This window comes from Dermacentor albipictus, chromosome 9 (genome assembly GCF_038994185.2).
Source record: "Dermacentor albipictus isolate Rhodes 1998 colony chromosome 9, USDA_Dalb.pri_finalv2, whole genome shotgun sequence".
NCBI lineage: Eukaryota > Metazoa > Arthropoda > Arachnida > Ixodida > Ixodidae > Dermacentor > Dermacentor albipictus.
Window position 1 is genome coordinate 58,957,755 of NC_091829.1, and position 20,547 is coordinate 58,978,301.

General features: G+C 46.5%; 1 protein-coding gene and 1 long non-coding RNA gene across 2 annotated transcripts in view; one reads left to right on the top strand and one right to left on the bottom strand.

The window, feature by feature from the left end:
* Positions 1–19,330, top strand: part of LOC139049703 (uncharacterized) — a 42,039-nt gene extending 22,709 nt beyond the window's left edge. The window contains exons 6-10 of the mRNA XM_070525438.1: positions 632–756; positions 5,366–5,513; positions 11,110–11,286; positions 12,296–12,418; positions 19,023–19,330. Coding sequence (XP_070381539.1) covers positions 632–756; positions 5,366–5,513; positions 11,110–11,286; positions 12,296–12,418; positions 19,023–19,205 — 756 coding nt within the window. The 3' untranslated portion in view covers positions 19,206–19,330. The remainder of the gene's footprint in view (positions 1–631; positions 757–5,365; positions 5,514–11,109; positions 11,287–12,295; positions 12,419–19,022) is intronic.
* The window catches only part of LOC135921392 (uncharacterized), a 74,947-nt gene continuing 62,451 nt past the window's right edge, over positions 8,052–20,547 (bottom strand). The window contains exon 4 of the long non-coding RNA XR_011508695.1: positions 8,052–8,100. This is a non-coding gene — a long non-coding RNA (uncharacterized lncRNA). The remainder of the gene's footprint in view (positions 8,101–20,547) is intronic.

A 20,547-nucleotide genomic window follows, 5' to 3' on the forward strand; every position in this document is an offset into this window, starting at 1 on the left:
AGATGGATTAGGCAACAATGCAAAGAATAGCTTGGTTTTTCAACCGCATATACTGGAGCAAACACTTCGCCTAATATTTAAATTAACAAATATGGTTTCACGCCGGCACAGGCGAACTCACTCGATGACCGCGAACGCAGGCTGTATCGACACTGGCGGGATGAGCGCAAACAGAAAGAAGCAAACGCTTCCGCTGCCTCTCGCTTCAGCGCATCTCCAAAACCTGAGATTGCGCGACCAGCAGCACTAGGCGCATGGGTTCACAACGCACATGCAGCCATCAGCCATCTCGGCTCGCTTGACCTTTGCACCCGCCACAGATAACGCTTACGGGCAGCATACGCGCACAGCTACGTGTGCATGCATGCACAGCCGCGGCCGGGCTAGAGGAGATGCGTGTCCACCTGCCCTCCTCCCTGCCCCCAAACTCGCCTTCGAACATGGCACCTCATGATCAAATGCCACTGATTTCTTTATGTCAACCAAAAACGCAAACAGAAGAAATAAACACACCTGAAAAAGAAACTATCATTACAAATTGTATATTTGTATTGCCATTTTCGCTTTTTACGTTTGCCATTGACCCACACAGTCATTTCGTCTCTTTTTCAATTTTATTTTGATTTTCCAGCATTTGAAGGCTCTACAAGGGTCAACAAACGTCAACCCGAAAACGTTAATTGCTCTCGGCATATTCAATTACCGCGGCGATAACGCGATGGGCGTACTCAGCGATATGTTCTACGATGCTGTCACGTAAGTATAGAATATCTGAACATATCATTTTCCATTGTGTATTACAGCAAAGCTTTTAATGAAACTAGAAGCACTTACAAACTTTATATCCATGTTTTTTACAATATTCTAAGAAAAAAATCAAATCACTCACCAAATTTATACTGTGAGAAAATGTGGAAAAGCTGAAGGGCAGTGCACAGGAAAATTTTCATTTAGAGGGTAAATAATAATTGCTAAGCCCTCATACACACACTTACTGAGTTTCCCCGCTTCTTCGGGAGAACCAGAAATTTTAGAAATTTCATATTAGCAGGAAAGGAGGACCACTCTCTTCCTAATGGCTATCGAAAGCTTGAAATGCCTATGCGAATCATGCGTTCTAAAATAATCAGTCCAGCCCCAAATTAATACGCCGTATAAAAAAAATTACCTTTTCGCGTTCTTCTCAGTGAATTACGCGAGGCACCTCATTCTATTTCGTTGAAGCAGCAAATATGTTGTGATCAACGAACAATAAATTATGCAGTGTAAGTGTAAGTCAATAACAAATGTTTGCAGATGATACAAGTTTTACAGGGCGTCACACTGCAGTTATCTGCAAAGCTTCTCGCAGCCATAAAATGACTGTGAAAGGCATAACTTCTGATCCAGAGAAAATAAATGGAACGTTATGAGCCATGTGTGGCGAAACCATCACAACCTTGGCCTAAATAACAGCGTTGCCAATAATTTGTAAACCACCGCCTTTCCCATATTTCATGCCTCAAACATGGTTCGTAGTTTCTCTTTGCGCCGTGCCAGCTCAACTAAACAAGGACCCTTGTTTTTATTTAGCGGAATTAGCGCCATGGCACGTTCCGCTCGCAGTTGCGCACGTCATGGTACTTAACGATAACAGTCGGACAGATGACAAAATGTATACTTAAAATGTCTCTCATACCTCGTGAGCCACTTCACATTGGATTTCCGCTGCAAATATCAATATTATGTGCTTGGTGTTTTAGTAATAAGAGAGGGAGAACAGAAGGCTCAAGGTTTGCTCTTAGCGTCCCTATGACGTCACGTAGTATCGCGCTGAGTACGAGCTGCAGCTACATGCAAGCAAGTGACAAAGCGGTCGGGCGTTCTCGCTCATACTGAGCACGATATTACCTAGTTGTCTTGGTTCGTTGTACTTTCAGAATATTTTACGTTAGACATCATTTTCATGTGGCTGGATTAATGCTTTGGGGATGCAGTGAAGAAAAAATACATGATGCTGCCATGTTTGATTTTCCCGTTGAGATACCTCGCATTTCGTCTGCATTTTGTAAACCTGACAAAGCGAACCGAAGAAACAAAAAATCTTAATGAGTTCTGAAACTAAGCGTTTGTGTTTTTAATGATAAAAAAATCTGAAGTTTCACCTGCCAAAATCACGATTTCATTATAAGGTGCACCGTAGTGGGGAACTCCGGAATAATTTCGACCACCTGGGCTTCTTTAACGGGCACACAAATCCAAGTACACGGGTGTTTTCGTATTTTGTCCCATATCGAAACGGGGCCGCAATGACTGGGATTTGATCCCACGATCTCGTGCTTGGCAGCTCAACGAGGATTTGAAGATGGAAGGAATCTCGTGCAATTAAATTTTCGACGAGCCAGATTAGCGCCTAGAGGTGTAAGCTGCACGCTATAGGTAATGTGAAGGCAAACTTCAATCTGTATGGGTGAGTTGTGCTTTCTGTATTAAATGTAGAAAATGCAGTAAATGCCTGCGCAAATCTTATCTCCCTGCCCTGTCATATAACTGAAAACAACACGGAGTCAAGCTTAAATAACATGAAAAGAACAATATGGAAGATAGGTGTATACGCTCAAATGCATGAGCAAAAGATGTGGCGTTTGCAAAATATTCACTAGGGAGATTTAGAATTGTGTTTCTCGCCTTACGTACGTTAAACACGAACATATGTGCGAGTCATTACGGCTCGCGCCCTTTCAAGACATTTAGTTTGCCGTACGGGAAACGCAGACGCACGGAAGACGTTCTCAAACAGCAAGCCGTATGGTACCTACTGCCAAACTTATCCAAGCCAAGACGCTCCATTAGCAACCACTCGGTTACTGCGTCGCGGTGCACGCGTCTCTTTGCTATTACGGGAGCAGTAAACGCAAGACGATCTCAGAAATCGGATAGGTTATGCACTCATAACTAACGTTTCAGGTTAGTTTAAAGAAAGCGAAAGCTCATTTCAATAGTTATTGAGGGAGTCAGAGCGCAGCCATCACGAGAGAATTCCCTCTGAAGCGGGAGCCATGGGTGCCGCCATGTTCGACAACGCTACTTCATAGCGTCCGTCGAAATTCAGCTTTGGTGGAACATTTCGAAAGCGAGTGTCACACGTCCGTTATCAGCTATGTTTCGGTCTCCCGAGGAATCCTTGGGCCACACCAAGCTCATACTTAACAGCAATGGGCAGCATTTTAAGCCTTTTGTATCGCGCAGTTTTAACGCCTCGTCCCGAATTAGCCGCGTTACAAATCATTATTATACCAATTCGTCGGTACCTCCATGCGTTGTACAAGGCTTATCTGGTCACTAAAGTGAACTAATTAAGGCGGCTTGTTCATGTTTGGTGAATGTAAGAGCTGGATCATAGGTAACGTTTAGGCAGAGGTGATCGCAGGTGCTTTTCTCACGTTATGTCCATTAAATTATGCTTGCGAGCATTCCGGATATTTAAGGGCATCCTAAAAACCGTTTAATTTTACCCTATTTCTCTGCCAGCACTCTAAATCCTACCGATATCAAATTTATCCAAAATGGCGCGAAAGCTACGTCACACCTGTGAGCAAAGGTACTTGCACGTTGATCAAGTATAGCCTTTCGGAACAATTTCTTGGCCAAGTACGCGTTGGCGTTGCATATGACCCGTTTACGCTCATTTACCAGCGTCGAGGAGGCAGAAGTGCGTGCCACAAAATGTATATTAAGCGAGAGTAATGGGTAGGGTGTGGGTTACGTGTAGGAAAAATTTAAGTGTTTTCGTTAATTAGGAGCTGCGCATGTAGTTGCATAATCATGCACTTCAACGCATGCATGACTGAATTTCCTGAGCGCCAAAAAAATTCGCGAGAAGTTTTATGGGAACTATAGTGATATACAGAAAACCTTTTATAATTCCGCGGTATAGTAATTACTCAAGAGAAGTTCTCAAAATAGCTCGAAGGAAATAGCTTCAATCGAAATTGTGCTGCGATTCTGCGAGGTCGTACAAGTGACCTGCCATACTTTGGAGCATTAAAAAAACGACTACATTATTATTCATCTTTGTAGTTGTTTGAGAATGTCAGTTTTGTATAATAAAATTTAGAAAAAGGGGGAACGACTATACAGAGGGTTGCAGTGAGGCCGATCTCATACTTGCAGTATAAGGTGACCTCTACATGTGCTTGACCAATCTGACAGCTCTGTTAGCTGCTCTGACATTTTGACACTGACCCGTGCAATAACGGGCGAGGCTGTATACATTTTATAGGATACGCCCTAAATTCTGTCAGAAGATTTACGCCAAGCATTTAGCTAGCCTGAGAATAAAAGAAATATCAGGAAATGCTTCGCGGCAAATTCACCCGACATATAAGCAATGCAATACAAAACATTTTATTGAAACTATCCACTCTGAGCCTTTATCCTAGTTTTTATCCTAGCCTTTAAGTTTACTGGATACGCTTCCATCACGGCCCGCAAGGCATCCCCAGAAGAATTTTGTTCAACGATCCCGTCAGGGATGCTTTCAGGGCCGGCACGCTAATCTGATGCCTCGCTTTCAAGAATAGCCAACACAGAAGTCCACTGGATTTAGTTAAGTGCAGTCCTCCGGCCACTCTTCAGCTGGAATGAAGTCGGTCGCGAGAGCGCGACATCGGCGACATGGTGCAGATTCGTTCGTGGATTGTTTTGCTGGGGCGCCGTCCTACTGCGAACTCCAAGAAGTGGGAAAGGGATGGGGGCAGAAAAAGGAGCTCCAGAACGTCTTAAAGATATACGTGCGAGTGTCGATGTTTGCGCAGTTTGTCACAACACGAGGAGGAATGTAGGACATGGGTGGTTACCCAAGCTCCAACCTTGACCGACATCGTGCGGGAGTTTCGGAAAGCTCTCAGCAAGCCCTAACGAATTTTGTGATGGGCCACTAACGTGAAAATACTATCATCGGTGAAGACAATTGCCCACTTCTTCCCTTTATCTACCCGCACCATGTGCAGAAGGCATTTTCCTCATTATTTGGTCTGCGCTTCCGTCAGGTCACATCTGCTCTGGAACTGGTAGTGGTACAGGTTGAGATCCTGTGCCTAACGAAGCAGTTGCTGCCTAATGAAACCACTGGAGCCCTTGCGAGCCTCCAGCTTAGTGCGGGACGTCTCCTGAACATTGTTCGTACAATATATATATATATATATATATATATATATATATATATATATATATATATATATATATATATATATATATATATGGAAGTGTGTGTTTATGTGTGTGTGCGTGTGTGTGTGCGTGTGCGTGTGTGTGTGTGTGTTTGTAACAAAGCTTGCATGCCTGTGTTGGCTGAACAAGGGGCATCGTGCATCACTCGCTGCAGCAACCACGTTGCGGACACGGTCATCGTGTACTCCTCTGTGGGCTGGATCGAGAGAGAGAGCGAGTGCTACAGCCACCCGCCATCTGTATTTGAAAGAAGCGACCTGACAGGGGCGGCGCACTCAAATGCCGACCGGGCACCTGATATCGTGAGTAAACCTGCGTAGTTCAGAAAGGGGGGGGGGGGCAGCAACGCTCTTGCATTACAACTTCGGCACATGGCGTTGCACTACGGATATCCCTTGAGACGCGCACTTCACTAAAATAACAATAAAATAAGAAACTAAGGCTTAGAACTGCTACATTTGCGTAAACCAAAGGCGAGAGCGTCGTGTCAAAAAACATGAGGTTACTTAAGCACTTCTTACGAGTTGTGAATGCGAAAGCATTATTGTCCAATTGAATGCCGCTGAGCTGTCCTTGGGGTAATAAACTTCTCGCAGGCAAGCGACCGCATTAAAACGCTTGGCACGTTTTAATTTGACCTTGCCGAGGCGCAATTAGAATGCAGGCGTGCACTAGCGCTGCCAAGGAACGCACTGATAACACAAGCTTGCAAGTAATTGGGCGTCGCGGCAATGTCCTCTCTCCTCACACAACACCTGGTGTGCTACTGCGGCAGCAAGTGTCCGCTTTCCCGCGCTCCGCTCCACTGAGGCGCGTTCGTGCCATCGCATCTCAGCTAATGGAAACTCCATCGAGTCGTCCTCGTCACGTGGCGTGGCAGCCAACGGGATTTTAGCTGCAGTTTCGCTGCTACAGACGCCGGCTTAATGAGGCACTTGATGCGAACCAGCTGTTTGCAACAGCTCAATTTCACGCCCCTTAACAGATGGACGACGTTTCACTGCACTGTCCTTGTACTTGCCGTGTCCCAATACCGATTTCGATGCCGGCGCGAAAGAGCCCTGTTGTCGTAGTGGACCCACTCAAATCGCATCGCTTGCTGATCCGACGCGTATGAGTTTCCAAGCGCGTAGCAAATGGGTCGGGTTCGGTGAACCTACACCGTGCAGTTGGCGGGCTCAGCCTGACTCGACGCTATGGCTACGCAACCCGATCGGGCTTACATGAGATTGAACGCCCGATTCCAGCCTGACCAGCAGATTCGATCCGTTTCTGACGGGTTCATATTGTTACGCGAAGCACGGGTCAGTAAGACGACCAACGCCATGTGTATACTGCATTGCTGCGATGGGGCGACAGACATTATGAAAGTATGAGGAGTCCGTAGGCCAGAACGAAACGCGAGAACTATACAAAAGAGAAAAAAAAGAACTCTATGATGGCTGCTATGTTATTGTTCAGTGCGAGACACGCCTAGTGTACATGAAGATGGTGTTAGACTAAGGCCTCAGTATCGGTTACAGACCACGTGACCTTTGCACGGCGATAAGGAGTCGGTCGGAACAGTGTACACAAAGTAGGTCACAACCGGCGACATTATTAGAAAGCGTGCCATCGAAAGTCCGGCTGAAGTGTTCTGCGATACCTTTGGTCTGCGGGTGATGTGCCGCAGTGGAACGGGGCAGGGTGAGGCGTTCGTTTACAAGCGCGGTAAGAACTTCCGGAAGCAAGACAGGTTCGCCGTCAGGTTCACACTGGCGAATCCGGCTTCTAGGCGAACGGAATTTTCCTGCCGCCAAATTTCGCGTCGTTCGCACTGCTTGCATACCGAGTCGCACGAACGCGATATAGGCGACATCTGCCTCGTAAAGCACTAACCTCCATGCGAGTGCCAGACATGGCCGGGTTGGCGTTTTTAAAATTGCTCGCAGGTACGGCAGGGCGTGCCACTTTTGACAGAGCTCGACGTTTCTGCGCAGGCGCGAGTAAGAGCGGGCGCGAGAGAGAAAATCTGGGCGCCTTTGCTCGTTGAATGTATGACTCGGTCTAGGCACTACGGAGGAGGTTTCATAGCGCACGCTGTTTTCGTTTGTCCCCTAGACATGCCGACATTGCGGAGTGCGGCCGAGTTTGTTTACACGCTCCGCCGCTGGCTGCCCGCACGGTGAGGCAGTGGGTGCGGACGTGAACGCTGTGTCTGAAGAGACAATGTTCTGACTGGTGTTGTTTAAGTCGCGGGTCGCTTTTCTCGTAGCGGCGATAGATAGGATTTTTTACGAGCACTCCTCCAGGAGGGCACATGTAGCCGGCAAACGGAGGCCTCAAGGGAGCACCTGAGGTTATATTAAAACAGGTGGCGCAGGATTTCCGCGGCACCCAAGCAGTAGAGGGGAGGATCAAAGCTAGAAGCAGGGCAGCCCATGGGTTGGGGCCGCAGAGGCTGAAGCGTGCCAGCCGGTGTTCGCATAAAAAATTGGCTGTCCACGATACCGGGCCGCCGATCCGTGCTTGTACTGCGACAGGAGACGTGACGGCAGGTGCGCACCTATATCACACTATATCTTCTGACAGTGGCCGCTTTCCACTCTTGGTACAGTACGCCGCAATACACTACGTATGCTTGATTGCGCGATAGTTGCAGCTTGCAGCGAAGTTGACTTCAGGCAAACGGCATTATGCAATGTTTGAGCCGTCTTGTCTGTCACTACGGATAGAAAACGCATGCACGTTCAAGCTATTTGAGCTGCATCATTTTGTCGATGTTTACCCCTCTATACTAAAAGAAGAGGATAACATACGCCTGTGTGGGTGATTTAGATGATTGATAAAAGGCCTGGTTACCTTTGTGGAGTCAGTCAAAGAACAGTATTTATGCAGGTGGCCACGCTCCTGTAAAAAAAAATGCAATTCAGTGATGACCCTCTGGAGGCGTATCTGCACCTATGTGTAAGCACACCCGGCTAAGCAGTCACAAAGGAGGAGCTGAAGAGAACTTTTTAATGATCATTATAGGACATTGATAGCGATTATTTGTGGTCAGCCAGTGACAAACGCATTGCAATAAACAGTGAGACTTCGTCTTAATCCGCAATGCTTATGTAGCGAACAGGCGAGCAAAAGGTGGAAACAATCTTTTCATACAAGGCAAGTCATCCATATAATGGAATTGCGTTTATCGTTGGTGTAATAATGACACACGTACTTTCTGAAGTCCAACTTTTACTGCAACTTAGTTTACGTAAGTGCAGGTGCTTCTACTGGAAATATCCAAACTATGATTTATCAAATCAGGTTGCATTCTTGTAGTTTTAGAAATTTTCCTCTGGTCTTAAGTCTTGTCAGAATATGGAAGAGCTGGCTGATTGCACAAACCACGAAGCCAATATCAGTCTTACTGTACAGCTTTCACAAGGCTCTACTGCTATGAAATTCCATCACAACCATTTTTCTTTAGCACACATTTCTTCCTCATTCATCCGCAGGGCGCAGTGTTTTTCCAGTGTGGCTGTACAGCTCTCACAACGATCTACGGCTCAGATAGCATGGCGACGCAACTTTTAGTAGTTTCACATACAGAGTACAAATTGTTCCATTCCCACGAATGCCCAAGTTTGTTGTTTGCTCAGTTACATCAAGAACTAATGCATCAGCACGGCACTCGAATTCATAAACTGTTTCCGTTCCCGCGATTCGCCTGAAGTGTGCGGTATGCTCAACGACACTAATGGACAATGCATCGGCACGACGTAATGCTTTGCCATTAAAGTCATCCGAGAAAGCGGCTCACGTCCAAACGTATCCCCCTGCGACTATCAGAATCTAATATGCTACGACCGCAAAAAAGAAAAAGAAACAAGAAAGTCGCATCGGCAGGGCAGTCAAATTCATAAACTATTTTCGTTCCCGAGAATGTCCTGAAGTGTGTGGTATGCTGACCTTGCTCAACGACACTAGTGAACAAATGCATCGGCACGATGTAATGCTTTGCCACTAAAGCCATCCGAGAAGACACCTCACTTCCAAACGTATTCCTCTGCGACTATAAAAATTTAATATGCTACCATCGCAACAACATGCCAACAAACTCACCACGGACACGGCTTTATCGCCTTGCCGGCCACGCCACAGAACACCTGCCACGCATTCTGTCCATTGTGCTGCGAGCTCGGCCATGGACGAACGGAGCTAACAACTTTCTTCCCCGTAGTACCTAGGCGAAGAGAAATCCCAAGGACCGAAATGGCTAATTCACACCGGGGACTTTCTCTCTCACGCCCGCTCTCACTCGCGCCTGCGCTCAAACAGCTGGCGATCCCTCAAATGAACGCCTCGTGGCCGGCTCTGCATCACGGTTGCTCCCGCGGCTCGAATCTGCGCAGTTATCTCCGCTCGTGTAGCGTTCGCGTGTTTTCACTTTGAGTCTCATCATCACATCTCGCAACGACAATAATAAATCCTGAGCAAGAAGAGGTACTACTGCTAGAGCCTGCTGGCGAGCACCTTTCTGAAGATGACGCGCAGAAGAAGCGTTCACCGAAGAGACGTTGCCAGCGGCGTGTTCGCGACCGACCTTAATCCCCAGGCCCTTCTTAGCACATTGTCCTTGTACTTTACGTTGCGCTTGTCGAAAAGAACGAGGTGTTTGCGCACAAGCTAGATTAGCATTTCCGTTGTCGCAGCTCACTGCGACAGAGCTAGCGCATCGGACTTGGGCTCCATCTTTGAAATTCTTTACTCGCGCCTGATTGGTACGCGGTGAGATAATCCGGCGCCAACTAAATATCGGTCCGGGACCGATCGGCGCGGAAAGGGATATACCCGCGGGTATCGCCGCCGCCGAAATTTGTTCCACGCCGCTGCAGACGGCAAATATCGCAGTGTGAACACGGCTTCGCTCAGTTTTCAAGGCGCAGCGCGGCAAAAAAAAAATCAATTGTTATAAAATAAAGGGAGCAACACAGATCACTGTCTGCGACGGCTGACAAGGCGGTGGATTTCGCATAGCGTGACCGGTGGTTGACTGCCGCAGTAAACGATCTCCTCCCGGAAGCAGCCCCGCCACCAAATTAAATCCCCGTGGTGTTAGCTGCAGACAGAAAATTTCGTAGGCTTGGCTGAAAGAGGCGTCCATATTTGAGTTAGGCATTGTACATGTTTCAGAGAAAAAAAAAGTAGCCGTTTACAATTAAAAAAAGACCGTTTTACGAATTTTGCTACGATGACGGCTGTCCTCACGTTAACTTTCTTGGTTGTTATTGCATGCGTATCTCTGGGTGCGCTAGCCAGCGGAACTGATGGCCATCGTGAAGTCACATGGCCATCGTGACGTCACATGGCCATCATGGGGCATGCAGAACATACCTTTGTGATGTCTGCTGATCATGCACTTAACGTATCGTGTCGCATCATCGGCCAAAATGTCAGACGTGTGACGTCAACAGACAGTTAAAACTACGAAAGCATAGAGTAAATTAACTACTCATCGCAGGCCTAGATTTAGAACACGCGTAATACTAAACACGAGTGGATGCGAAAACGGCGCTGCGGTAGCTCAGTTACGCACGGGAAATCCGGAGATTGTGGTTCCGGCTGCCACCGCCGACAAGTTACCTTATCGCCCACTTTCATTTCCCTTTCCCTATGTCCTACATTGCAGCTTCAACCACGGTTATCTTGCCCGATGCTTTCCTTGGCTTCATTGTCTCTTGGCACTATATGGACAAGACAAAATCGAGCCTCTCGATGTCCGATCTCTATCTCAAATATATATATGCACATACAGGGCACATACAGACCTGGCAATAGATATATTGCCAGGTTTGTATGTGTCATTTAAAGAAACGCCTCCAGTATTACTTGCGTACTGATTTTTATTTTATTTCTGCATTCTGCGCGCAGAAAAGCATTACAACGCTCATGACGAGAGACCAGCAATTCCCCTCCAACACCAAGGTGGGGCTGTCCTTCGAGCTGGGCACCCTCGTCTACACCGTAAAGTCCGCACAAAAAGGTGTCCACACAGATTTGGTCAACATTGCGTGCAAGAACCTCTACGTCACCAACTTCGACGTCGTGGTAAGCTTTTCTTATTCTTTTTCGCGACCCCAAGCTTATTTTGCGAAAACATTACTTGGCAATCCGAAAGCTATTTGCAATTGCCTCAGGCGGGGATTTGGTTGCACCTGAGCAACAGGTAGGCAATACATGTGGGCAACACTAGTCGTGCAATTGTGCGATCTAAATTGGTTTTCACGTCAAGAGAGGGGAAAGAAAGATGTGGGGGACCACCACAACGTCGCCGACTTCGCGTGCTTACAGACGCGAAATTCTTACACCGAGTAGTAATACTACACGGTAAAACTGTACACAAGCTCAAATGTGAATAAGGGCATATATTGGTTTAAAAATCGCACCTTCGCACCAAAAAAAGGGTGTTCTTGCACCGATGCTCGAGCCCGTGAGAACAAATCGGGCGACGTGAATAAATAAAGATGCGAGTAATAGAACAGTTTTACACAGCCATTCATCTTTAAGGGCGTAAATAATCTTAAAGTATGTGTCCGAGACGTCACGTGTCATACGAGGTGCTTTGTTGCAAGATATTTCAAATCTTTAGCATGTGCACGTAAACGACTTACAGTTTACTGTAATTTGGAACATACAGTTACGAATACAGTTGTATTCTTTTATTCCAGAGTTGAAGTGTGATGCGCATGACGCCGGAAAGATTAGTAGGTCCGCCTGGCACTACGCAAATATATACATAAATTCATAAATATAGCATGGAGCAGCTAAAAGGTTTAGCGTTTAGAGGAAATAACCGATCACCCTATCGGTTCTACGTATGAGGGTATGAAGGATCTACGCATACAACAACAAATCGTAAAAGCCAGCAAGTGCCCCTGTGCCGGGCCGCGTCTATTTCCTGCAGTGATACGCTTTAACCGCTCGCCTCCTACAACTCTCTGTAGGGGTACGAAGAACGAGCGCTCGTCCTTCATGCGGTCTCAGAAAATCGTGTTTTTTTTCTCTTGCGCTAGCTCTTGTTACAAAGATATGCTATTCCACTCTTCTTATTTTCTAGCCTTGCCTAACAAACACCCAGACCAACCGAGCCAAAAGATTTGAAGGCGTCGAGGTGGCCCAATCACAAACCATTATATCGCAGGTCATACTTTTCGAGAGCAACAACACTCTCTTCTACAAGGTGAGTTCCCTGCACACCTAAAGCGCGAACCCCGAATATATTTCTGCACGCATGCGCCCCGTGTTGAGCGCCTCAATTCAAACGCCACGCGATGTATTTGCACTGCGGAACACGTGTTGTCGAGTGCGAAAGGTGCTAGCAGATCACGTGACGTGTGTGCGACCTCCAAATGCAGGCGGACACGTGCTATTTGTGAAGAACAGCGAAGTGTGAGCCGCGCACACATTGTGCGTCTCGGCTCATGGGGCATTTGCAGGACAAGGCCTGCTGTGCATTGGCAAGGCACGATACTTCACCATCCTGTTATCTCCTCTCCCAAACCAGCAGTCGATGAAATTGACTGGGACAATTCGTCGTGCCTTTAGTTTGCTTGATGCGCCATGTTCATTTCCCAATGTTAAGGAAGCCAGCAATATGGGTCGAGAGGCAGTCGGGCAGATATACTTTATCCGTTATTTTATGTATTTGCAATGTTCACCAAGTAATTCGTCACTACAGCTTCATGGGGAACTACAAGACGATTGACAGGTTTATTAGACAGCTATACCAATGCTGGGAATATAGCTCCACATCCTAATAAAATGTGTTGCATTGTTTCCCTAGCTTTACCGCAGCAAGCACGTGGCTAGGCTGAAAGGCAATAACATTGCACGCAGCAGAGTGTACCAAGAATCTCTGGATCCGGACAGGCCGCCAATGAAAACTGACCCTGTCATCTTTTAACACCTGAACTCTGTCGAGTAAGCATAGCTTAGCAGGACTCTTTGAGGAACTATCAGACATTGTTTTGGATATCATCGGCTTTAGTGATATTAGAAGAACAGGTGAGGCTTGTACATTGCTGAATAATGGCCACGTCCTCTGCTATAGAGGTCACCCAGATAAAAAACAATACAAGGTAGGATTCCTAATCCATAAGGACATAGCGGGCAACATTGACGAATTCCACAGCATTTTGGAGAGTGTAGCAGTAGTCGCAGTCAGACTTAATAAGAGGTATAGATTAAAGGTGCTACAATCTTACCTACGCTCCAACATCCACTCTCGATGATGATGAAGATCAGTTTTATGGAGATGATGAATTAGGGATGAGAGAAGTGCAAACTCTGTATGCTGCAGTAATGGGCCACTTGAATGCAACAGTGGCGAAAAAACAGGCTGGTGAACAAGCAAGTGGCAACAACGGCGTCGATTCTAGGAACCCTAGAACAGAGACGCTGGTAGAGTTCGCAGAAAAGAATAAGCTGCGAACGATGAACACCTGCTTCATTAAGAGAAGCAACACAAAGCGTATTTGGAAAATCCCTAATGATGAAACAAAACATGAAATTGATTTCGTACTTTCTGCCCATCCCAGCATAGGGCATGAAAGAGAAGTGATAGGTAGGGAAAATTTCAGTGATCATAAGTTAGCGAGGGCTAGGATTCACCTCAATTTGAACAGAGAAAGAGCAAAATTAGTGAAGAAACAGGTCAACTTAGAGGCAGCAAGGGTAAAAGCAGACAAATTTAGACTGGCACTTGCAAACGAATATGCAGCCTTAGAAAAGAGAGATGATGATGACATAGAGGTAATGAATGAAACCGTAACGAGGCTGGCTTCAGAGGCAATAATGGAAGTGGGAGGCTAGGCACCAAGGCAACCAGTAAACAAGCTCTGCCAAGCAACAAAGGACGTAATAAGGAAACGACAAAGCACGAAAGTGTCCAACTAAAGAGATAAGACAGAATTCGTGGAACTGTCAAAATTAATCAACAAGGCGAAAATAAGTGATATCCTAAACTATAAAATACTGAAGAACCCGTAACCAATGGACACAGCCTGAAATTAGTCAGAAGGAAATTTCACACAGGACAAACCAAGAGGTGTTAACTGAAAGATAAGCAGGGTAATATCATGAGTAATGTCGAAGGTATAGTAAAAGCAGCGGAAGAATTCTATACAGACCTCTGCAGCACCCAGAGGAGCCATGTTACCTCCATTCGAAGCAGTAATGAACAGGTTGCACACCCTCCTCCTATAACTAACGATGAAGTCAGAGGGGCCTTGCAAAACATGAAACGAGGAAAAGCGGCAGGAGATGATGTCATAACAGTCGATTTAATCAAAGATGGGGGAAATATAATGATTGAAAAACTGGTGACTCTCTACACGAAGTGTCTATCGAAATCAAGGGTTCTAGAAAACTGGAAGAATGCAAGCATAATACTGATCCAGACAAAGGGAGACGTTATATAATTGAAACATTAGAGGCCCATTAGCTTACTCCGACGATTATATAAAATATTCATCAAGATAACTTGCAATAGAATAACGGCAACACTGGACTTAGTCAAGCAATGGAAAACGCTGGCTTCAGGAAGGGATACTCTGCAATCGATCACATCCATGTCATCAGGTCATCGAGAAATCCGCAGACTACAATCAGCTTCACTATATGGCTTTCATACATTACGAAAAGGCACTTGATTAAGTTGAGATAGCAGCAGTCATAGAGGCATTAAGCAACTAATGGTACAGGCCGATTGCATACATTTCTTGAAAAATATTTACAGAGTTTGCACAGCTACCTCAATTCAACAAAACAAAAGTAGGAAGATGCCTATAAAGAGAGGGTTAAGGCAAAGAGACACTGTCTCCAGTTCTATTCACTGCGTGTTTGGAAGAAGTATTCAAGCAAACAAACTGAGAAGGCTTAGGTGCAAGGATCGACGGCGAATATCCTGAAGCCTTCGGTTTCAAGATGACATTGATCTGTTCAGTAACACCAGAGACGAGTTAAACAAATGATTGAGGACCTTAACAGAGAGAGCGTAAAAGTAGGGTTGAAGATTAATATGCAGAAGACAAAGATAATCATGAATAGCAGGGCAAGGGAACAAGAGTTCAAGATCGCCAGTAAGCCTCTAGAGTCTCTGAAAAAGTACGTTTACCTAGGTCTATCAATCACGTGAAACCCGTACCATGAGAAGGAAATTCACAGAAGAATATAATGAGTTGCATCGCACACGGCAGACATTGTCAGCTCCTGACTGGAAGCTAGCCATTAACTGAAAAGGAAGGTGTACAATCAGTGCCCTTCAGTTGTGCTGACATACAAGGCAGAAACTTGGAGACTGACAAAGAAGCTCGAGCACAAGTTAAAGCCCGCGCAAACTTCGATAGAACGAAGAATGCTAAGTATAACGGCAAGAGAGAGAAAGAAAGCGCTTCGAAACAGAGAGCAAACGGGTATAATCAATATTCTAATTGTGATAAAGAGAAAAAAATGGAGATGTGCAGGTCATGTAATGCGCAGATTAGGGTTACAGAATGGGCGCCAACGGAAGGGAAGCGCCGTGGAGGACGGCAAAATACTAGGCGAGGCGATCAAATTAGGAAATTCCCGGGCGCTAGTTGGAATCGGTTCGCGCAGGACCGGGGTAATTGGAGATCGCAGGGAGAGGCCTTGGTCGTGCAGTGGACGTAAAATATGATAATGATAATGATGGCGATGTCAATGTACCTTGGTATGCAATATACCTGGTAGGGAAGTTTCATATAAGTCCCACCGTTCAGAACATGGCGGTTCATTCGCAGATGGAATGGTTGATGGATGGATGCTATGAGCACCCCTTTCAAACAGGGTGGTGGGTTGCGCCACCAAGCTCTTCTTCTTATTTGGCCTAATCTACTACCAATCTATTTGAAGCACACACAGACACGAAGGATTCCCAGCATCAAACTTTCTGAACCACTACATGGAATTGTGTGTTTTTACACCTCCTTTATTTTACGTCTCTCTGCTTTTTGGCCACCGAACATCCAAGCGCTTCTTACAAATCTCTTTTGCGGAAATGTTTACCCCTGCTATCTCGGAACCCGAAGGCTTCAAGGAGGCCACAGGAGCCTAAACCGACAGCTGGGTAGATAATTTCACACTCGAATAAAATGTGTTTCATTGCTTCCCGAGCTTAACCGCAGCAAGCACATGACTATGCTGAAGGGAACTACTGAAACAGTATTTATTAACATCTTGGGTGACTCCTCAGCTTCGCATTCGCGTATGGAACGCGATCACGCCGGCTGAGTCTCTCTCGTGCTCGTTTCTGCTCCTCGGATCGGCGTCTCAGTTGCTTGGCTTGGGCCTCCTTTGCTCGATACTCCGGATTCCCGGCCCGCTTATTCCGCATTGCCTCCGCCTCTCTCGCCCTATATTGCGAATCCTACAGGAAACTATTCTGGCGCATCGCGTCACCGTGCACAGCCTTCATCTCAGCCTTCCCCGCTTTAGTCTGACGTGGCCGACCTCCCCGCCGAGCAGGAGTACGCGTTCCATCAGTACCCACTGAAGAAGACGAGTCAAAAGAGCACCACGCACTCGTAGACGCCACCGCACCCATCGCACACGTGTTTTCTCTCGGCGGCCGAGCGGGCCCAGCCTGCACTAGATCGGTATATCCATTCCCCACAGACGAACTGTAATTTCAGGATGGCAACGCCGCTTGGCAGACTCCTGGGCCGACGAATGGAAAGTTTCCATCGGTCCACTACTCCGGACCGACGAGTCCTATAGTGTCAAATTATCGCGTCGCCACGCGGAGACTAACTCGGCGGCCCCTTGGCTGGTTTATACTGCTCCCTGTTCCTGCTTTACACAGGTGGCCATGCATTTGCGTAAACATCACCGGTCGCGTTCCCTAGAACGAATCCACGCGACTCGCTTTCACGACCCTATCGATCAATCAGGATTTTCACGTCATAACGCCACCAACGCCGGCATTCATGCGACACGAGCTCCTTAAGGCTGTCCGCTTGAAGAATCGAAGATTCGAACGATCTTCCCTTCGGGTGACAAACTTAAATGATATCGGAAGCACTATTGTGGTGCACGTGCCAGCGATGTAATGCAGCTTCCATTGTAGCCTTCAGGTCCCGACGCGGCAGTTTTATATTAATTAGGCGTCGAGTGACGCGCCTGCGAGGCACATACATGACCGAGTACAGGAACGGCTGGATCCAAGGACTGACCTGAACATCGGTAAAATTCCTGCACAAACCCACATTTCGCCATGCGTGCGAAGGTCTCTGTCCCTCTGACGGCGTCCCCTGTCGTGGTTTTGTATAATTGAGGTGTATCTGTGCCACTACCATTCGACGTCATCTTTTATGAGGCCATCAACTTTATTTCTTATTTACCTGCCTCTGGTTTCTCGCCTAACAGGACACCTTTACTCACAATAGCAAGTTCTATTTTGGTATTGTAAGTGCTGGAAACGATTTGTGCAACCTTTGTTGTCACGTGCGCCTCCGAGACCAACGTCGGAGGCGAAAGTAGTCGTTTCCTCGACTGTCTGCCAGATGGCGCCACATGCGGGTTCACCAACTCTCACCTGAATTGTCGACGAGCAAGACGACACAATTTGATGACACCGTTTGCAAGGCAGACCTGAAGATGCGCGTGAAATTAAATGCGTGTGAATTCTGCTTGGAACATAAGATCGTTGGCAGTGCAATATTGAAAAGCGCAGTTTCTATTCCAGCACTAAGAATGCTAGCGTTTTAACTCAACCTGCATTTACGTAGGCGGGAGTACTTCAGCTTATTAGCAGAAAGGCCAGAAGGTTAAAATCTGTTCCTCATGTTTGTGACGAAATAACGGCCGCATAAACGTCGCGATGTCTCGTTTCTCTTGCCGCTGAACCGTTCTCAGTTTATTGAACGCGGCAATTGTTTATATTTATTTGCATTACATCGGGCGCAGCTACTTTGCAACCTTAATTGGATGACGAATTTTCAGAGCGCTTTTTCCAGGCGTCACGTCGCGCACGAAAGGCCGGAGTCTGTACACACGAGAGGGAAACTTGAGGTTTGTTAAACCTGCCTGATCACTTCTGCATTATTATGGGAGCGAATTTTATAAAATGGGACAACTGTATTCGACCCGAGTATAACGCGATGTAACAAAGGACATGCGTGTGGGTGTCACAATGAAAAAAAAAATATCGCACGCTTTATTTCTGAGGAACTCAGGGCCGTGTCTTATTTGTGGGTTCGGGCTATATTTAAGGTACCGAATATTTCACCATAATAAATGGTTGTCGCGCACAAGCTGAATGACGAAGGCCAGGGATTTCGCGAACACAAGCGCAACTGTCAACTGTTCGCTTGTGTTCGTCAAAAACCCTGTCCTTCGTCATTCAGTTAGCGCGCAGCAAATATTATGGACTGCTACCTGCTCGCCCGAACATTGCACTTCTTAAAAAAGTGACCGGCAGTCAGCTGAGGTGCTGCGTAGATAGAACTCAGGGCAACCTACACAGAAAGGCCTTGTTTGCGGGTTCCATCCCTTTATCAGGGCAAATTCTTCTTCCGCAGAAATGAATTTTTTGTTTCTGAAAAATACGAGGTACTTTTCGGCCCTTTGCGGACCTGTGCTCAATTAGTTTCCTTTTCTTTGTTCTTCTTTTGTGTAGAAACGTTGCAGAAAGCCTTTTGTCGGTACACTGTGAAAACCTGTCCGCCGCATCTTCCAAATTGACTGAGACGCGCGCAAGCTGTGCTCCAGAAGTGAGCTCGATCCGTAAATAAAAGAAAAAAACGCCTTTCTGCTTGCACGTGCAGATCAAAAAGTTGGCCGAGAATTCCACCTTCCTGCGGCCGGGCATGTCGCTGCTGCTCCTCAACGCCCACCTCGGGGACTTCAGGAACCGCAAGACGAGCCCGTGTGCCCAGTACAACGAAAGAGACCGAGACGACCCGTTCTACCGAATAAGAGTAATTAAGGCATGGCTCGGGGTGCCCTAAAGCCGAACCGAGGCAGCTTGGGGAAGAGTGGTCGTCGAACTGTGGAGTGGTGTGTGTGGCGCTAGTGACAAGCTTGTGCCCTGGCGTTCGCCTCATGTTGTGCTGTCATAAAGTGCGACACCCGACAGGATGACTGCGTTTCCTCATTAGTCGTGCCTTTGCGTAGTTCAACAATAGTAGCGTACCTCTTACTCGTGTGTTTTGCGTTGCTCTAAGCGAGAGTTACAGACCCACTGTTTGATTACGAGAAGCCGCGGTTATTCAAAGGAAGTTAGCCTAATGAGCCGGCGAAGAAAAAACGGCAGAGCGGCACGAATTTTGTCATACTCGATTCATTACGAGTGAACTACAGGGCACCCGCCCTGTTTGCTCAGTGGCTATGGTGTTGGGCTACTGAGCACGAGGTCGCGGAATCTAATCCCGACCACGGCGGCCGCATTTCGTTGGAATGCGAAAACACCCGTGCACTTAAATTTAGGCGCACGTTAAAGAACCCCTGGTGCTCAATATTTCCGGAGACCTCCACTACGGCGTGCCTCATAATCATATATTGGTTTTGGCAGGTAAAGCCCCACAATTTCATTTAAATTTAACTACAGGGCATCTTGGCTAACCTGAGCCGGAGCTTTAAAAGTATGCGAATGCCGCGTAGCTGCACAGAAGCGAGTCAGTATTGTTTTCCGTCACTGGGAGATACTCAGATTATTAGTGTTTATTTTCATTCCGTCTCATTACTTAATGAGTCTTCATTAATTAATCATCTACTCAAACATTATATTTTAATGAAAGTGTAAGTGAGAAAACTCTAGAGCAGCGTGGAAAACTCCCGATACAGCTCAATGAGATTGTTACATGCTATGTAAGATTGGTTTTCCGAGTATGAAACAAGCTTGCGAATACACGCAAAGCGCCTCGAGCGGTCTGTCGGGCGGCTATTTCGCGAGTTCACTAACTCCTTAGGAAATATGTAGTGGTTACTACACGGAGTGTCATGATATTCCTATCATTCAACTTAAGCAATATGCCGCAATACACTTTTCCTCCAATTGTAATAATTCAGAAGTTGGTTAGTTAATTAAGACTAATTAGGCGGAATGCAAGAAATAATCTGAGTATCCCCAAGCGACGGCAACCATTACCTTGGTTCTGTACAGCTACGTAGCATTTGCATGTTTGTACTTATTATACAATGCACATTAATGTACACGGTATATGAGGATATATTGACAATAACAGTATAATTTGGAAGATGGAAGATGCTGCAGGGTAGGCAACGTTTACAAAGCTCCGCTTTCCCTTAAAAGCAAAAGAAGTGGAGCTCATAACAACAACCTGCAATGGG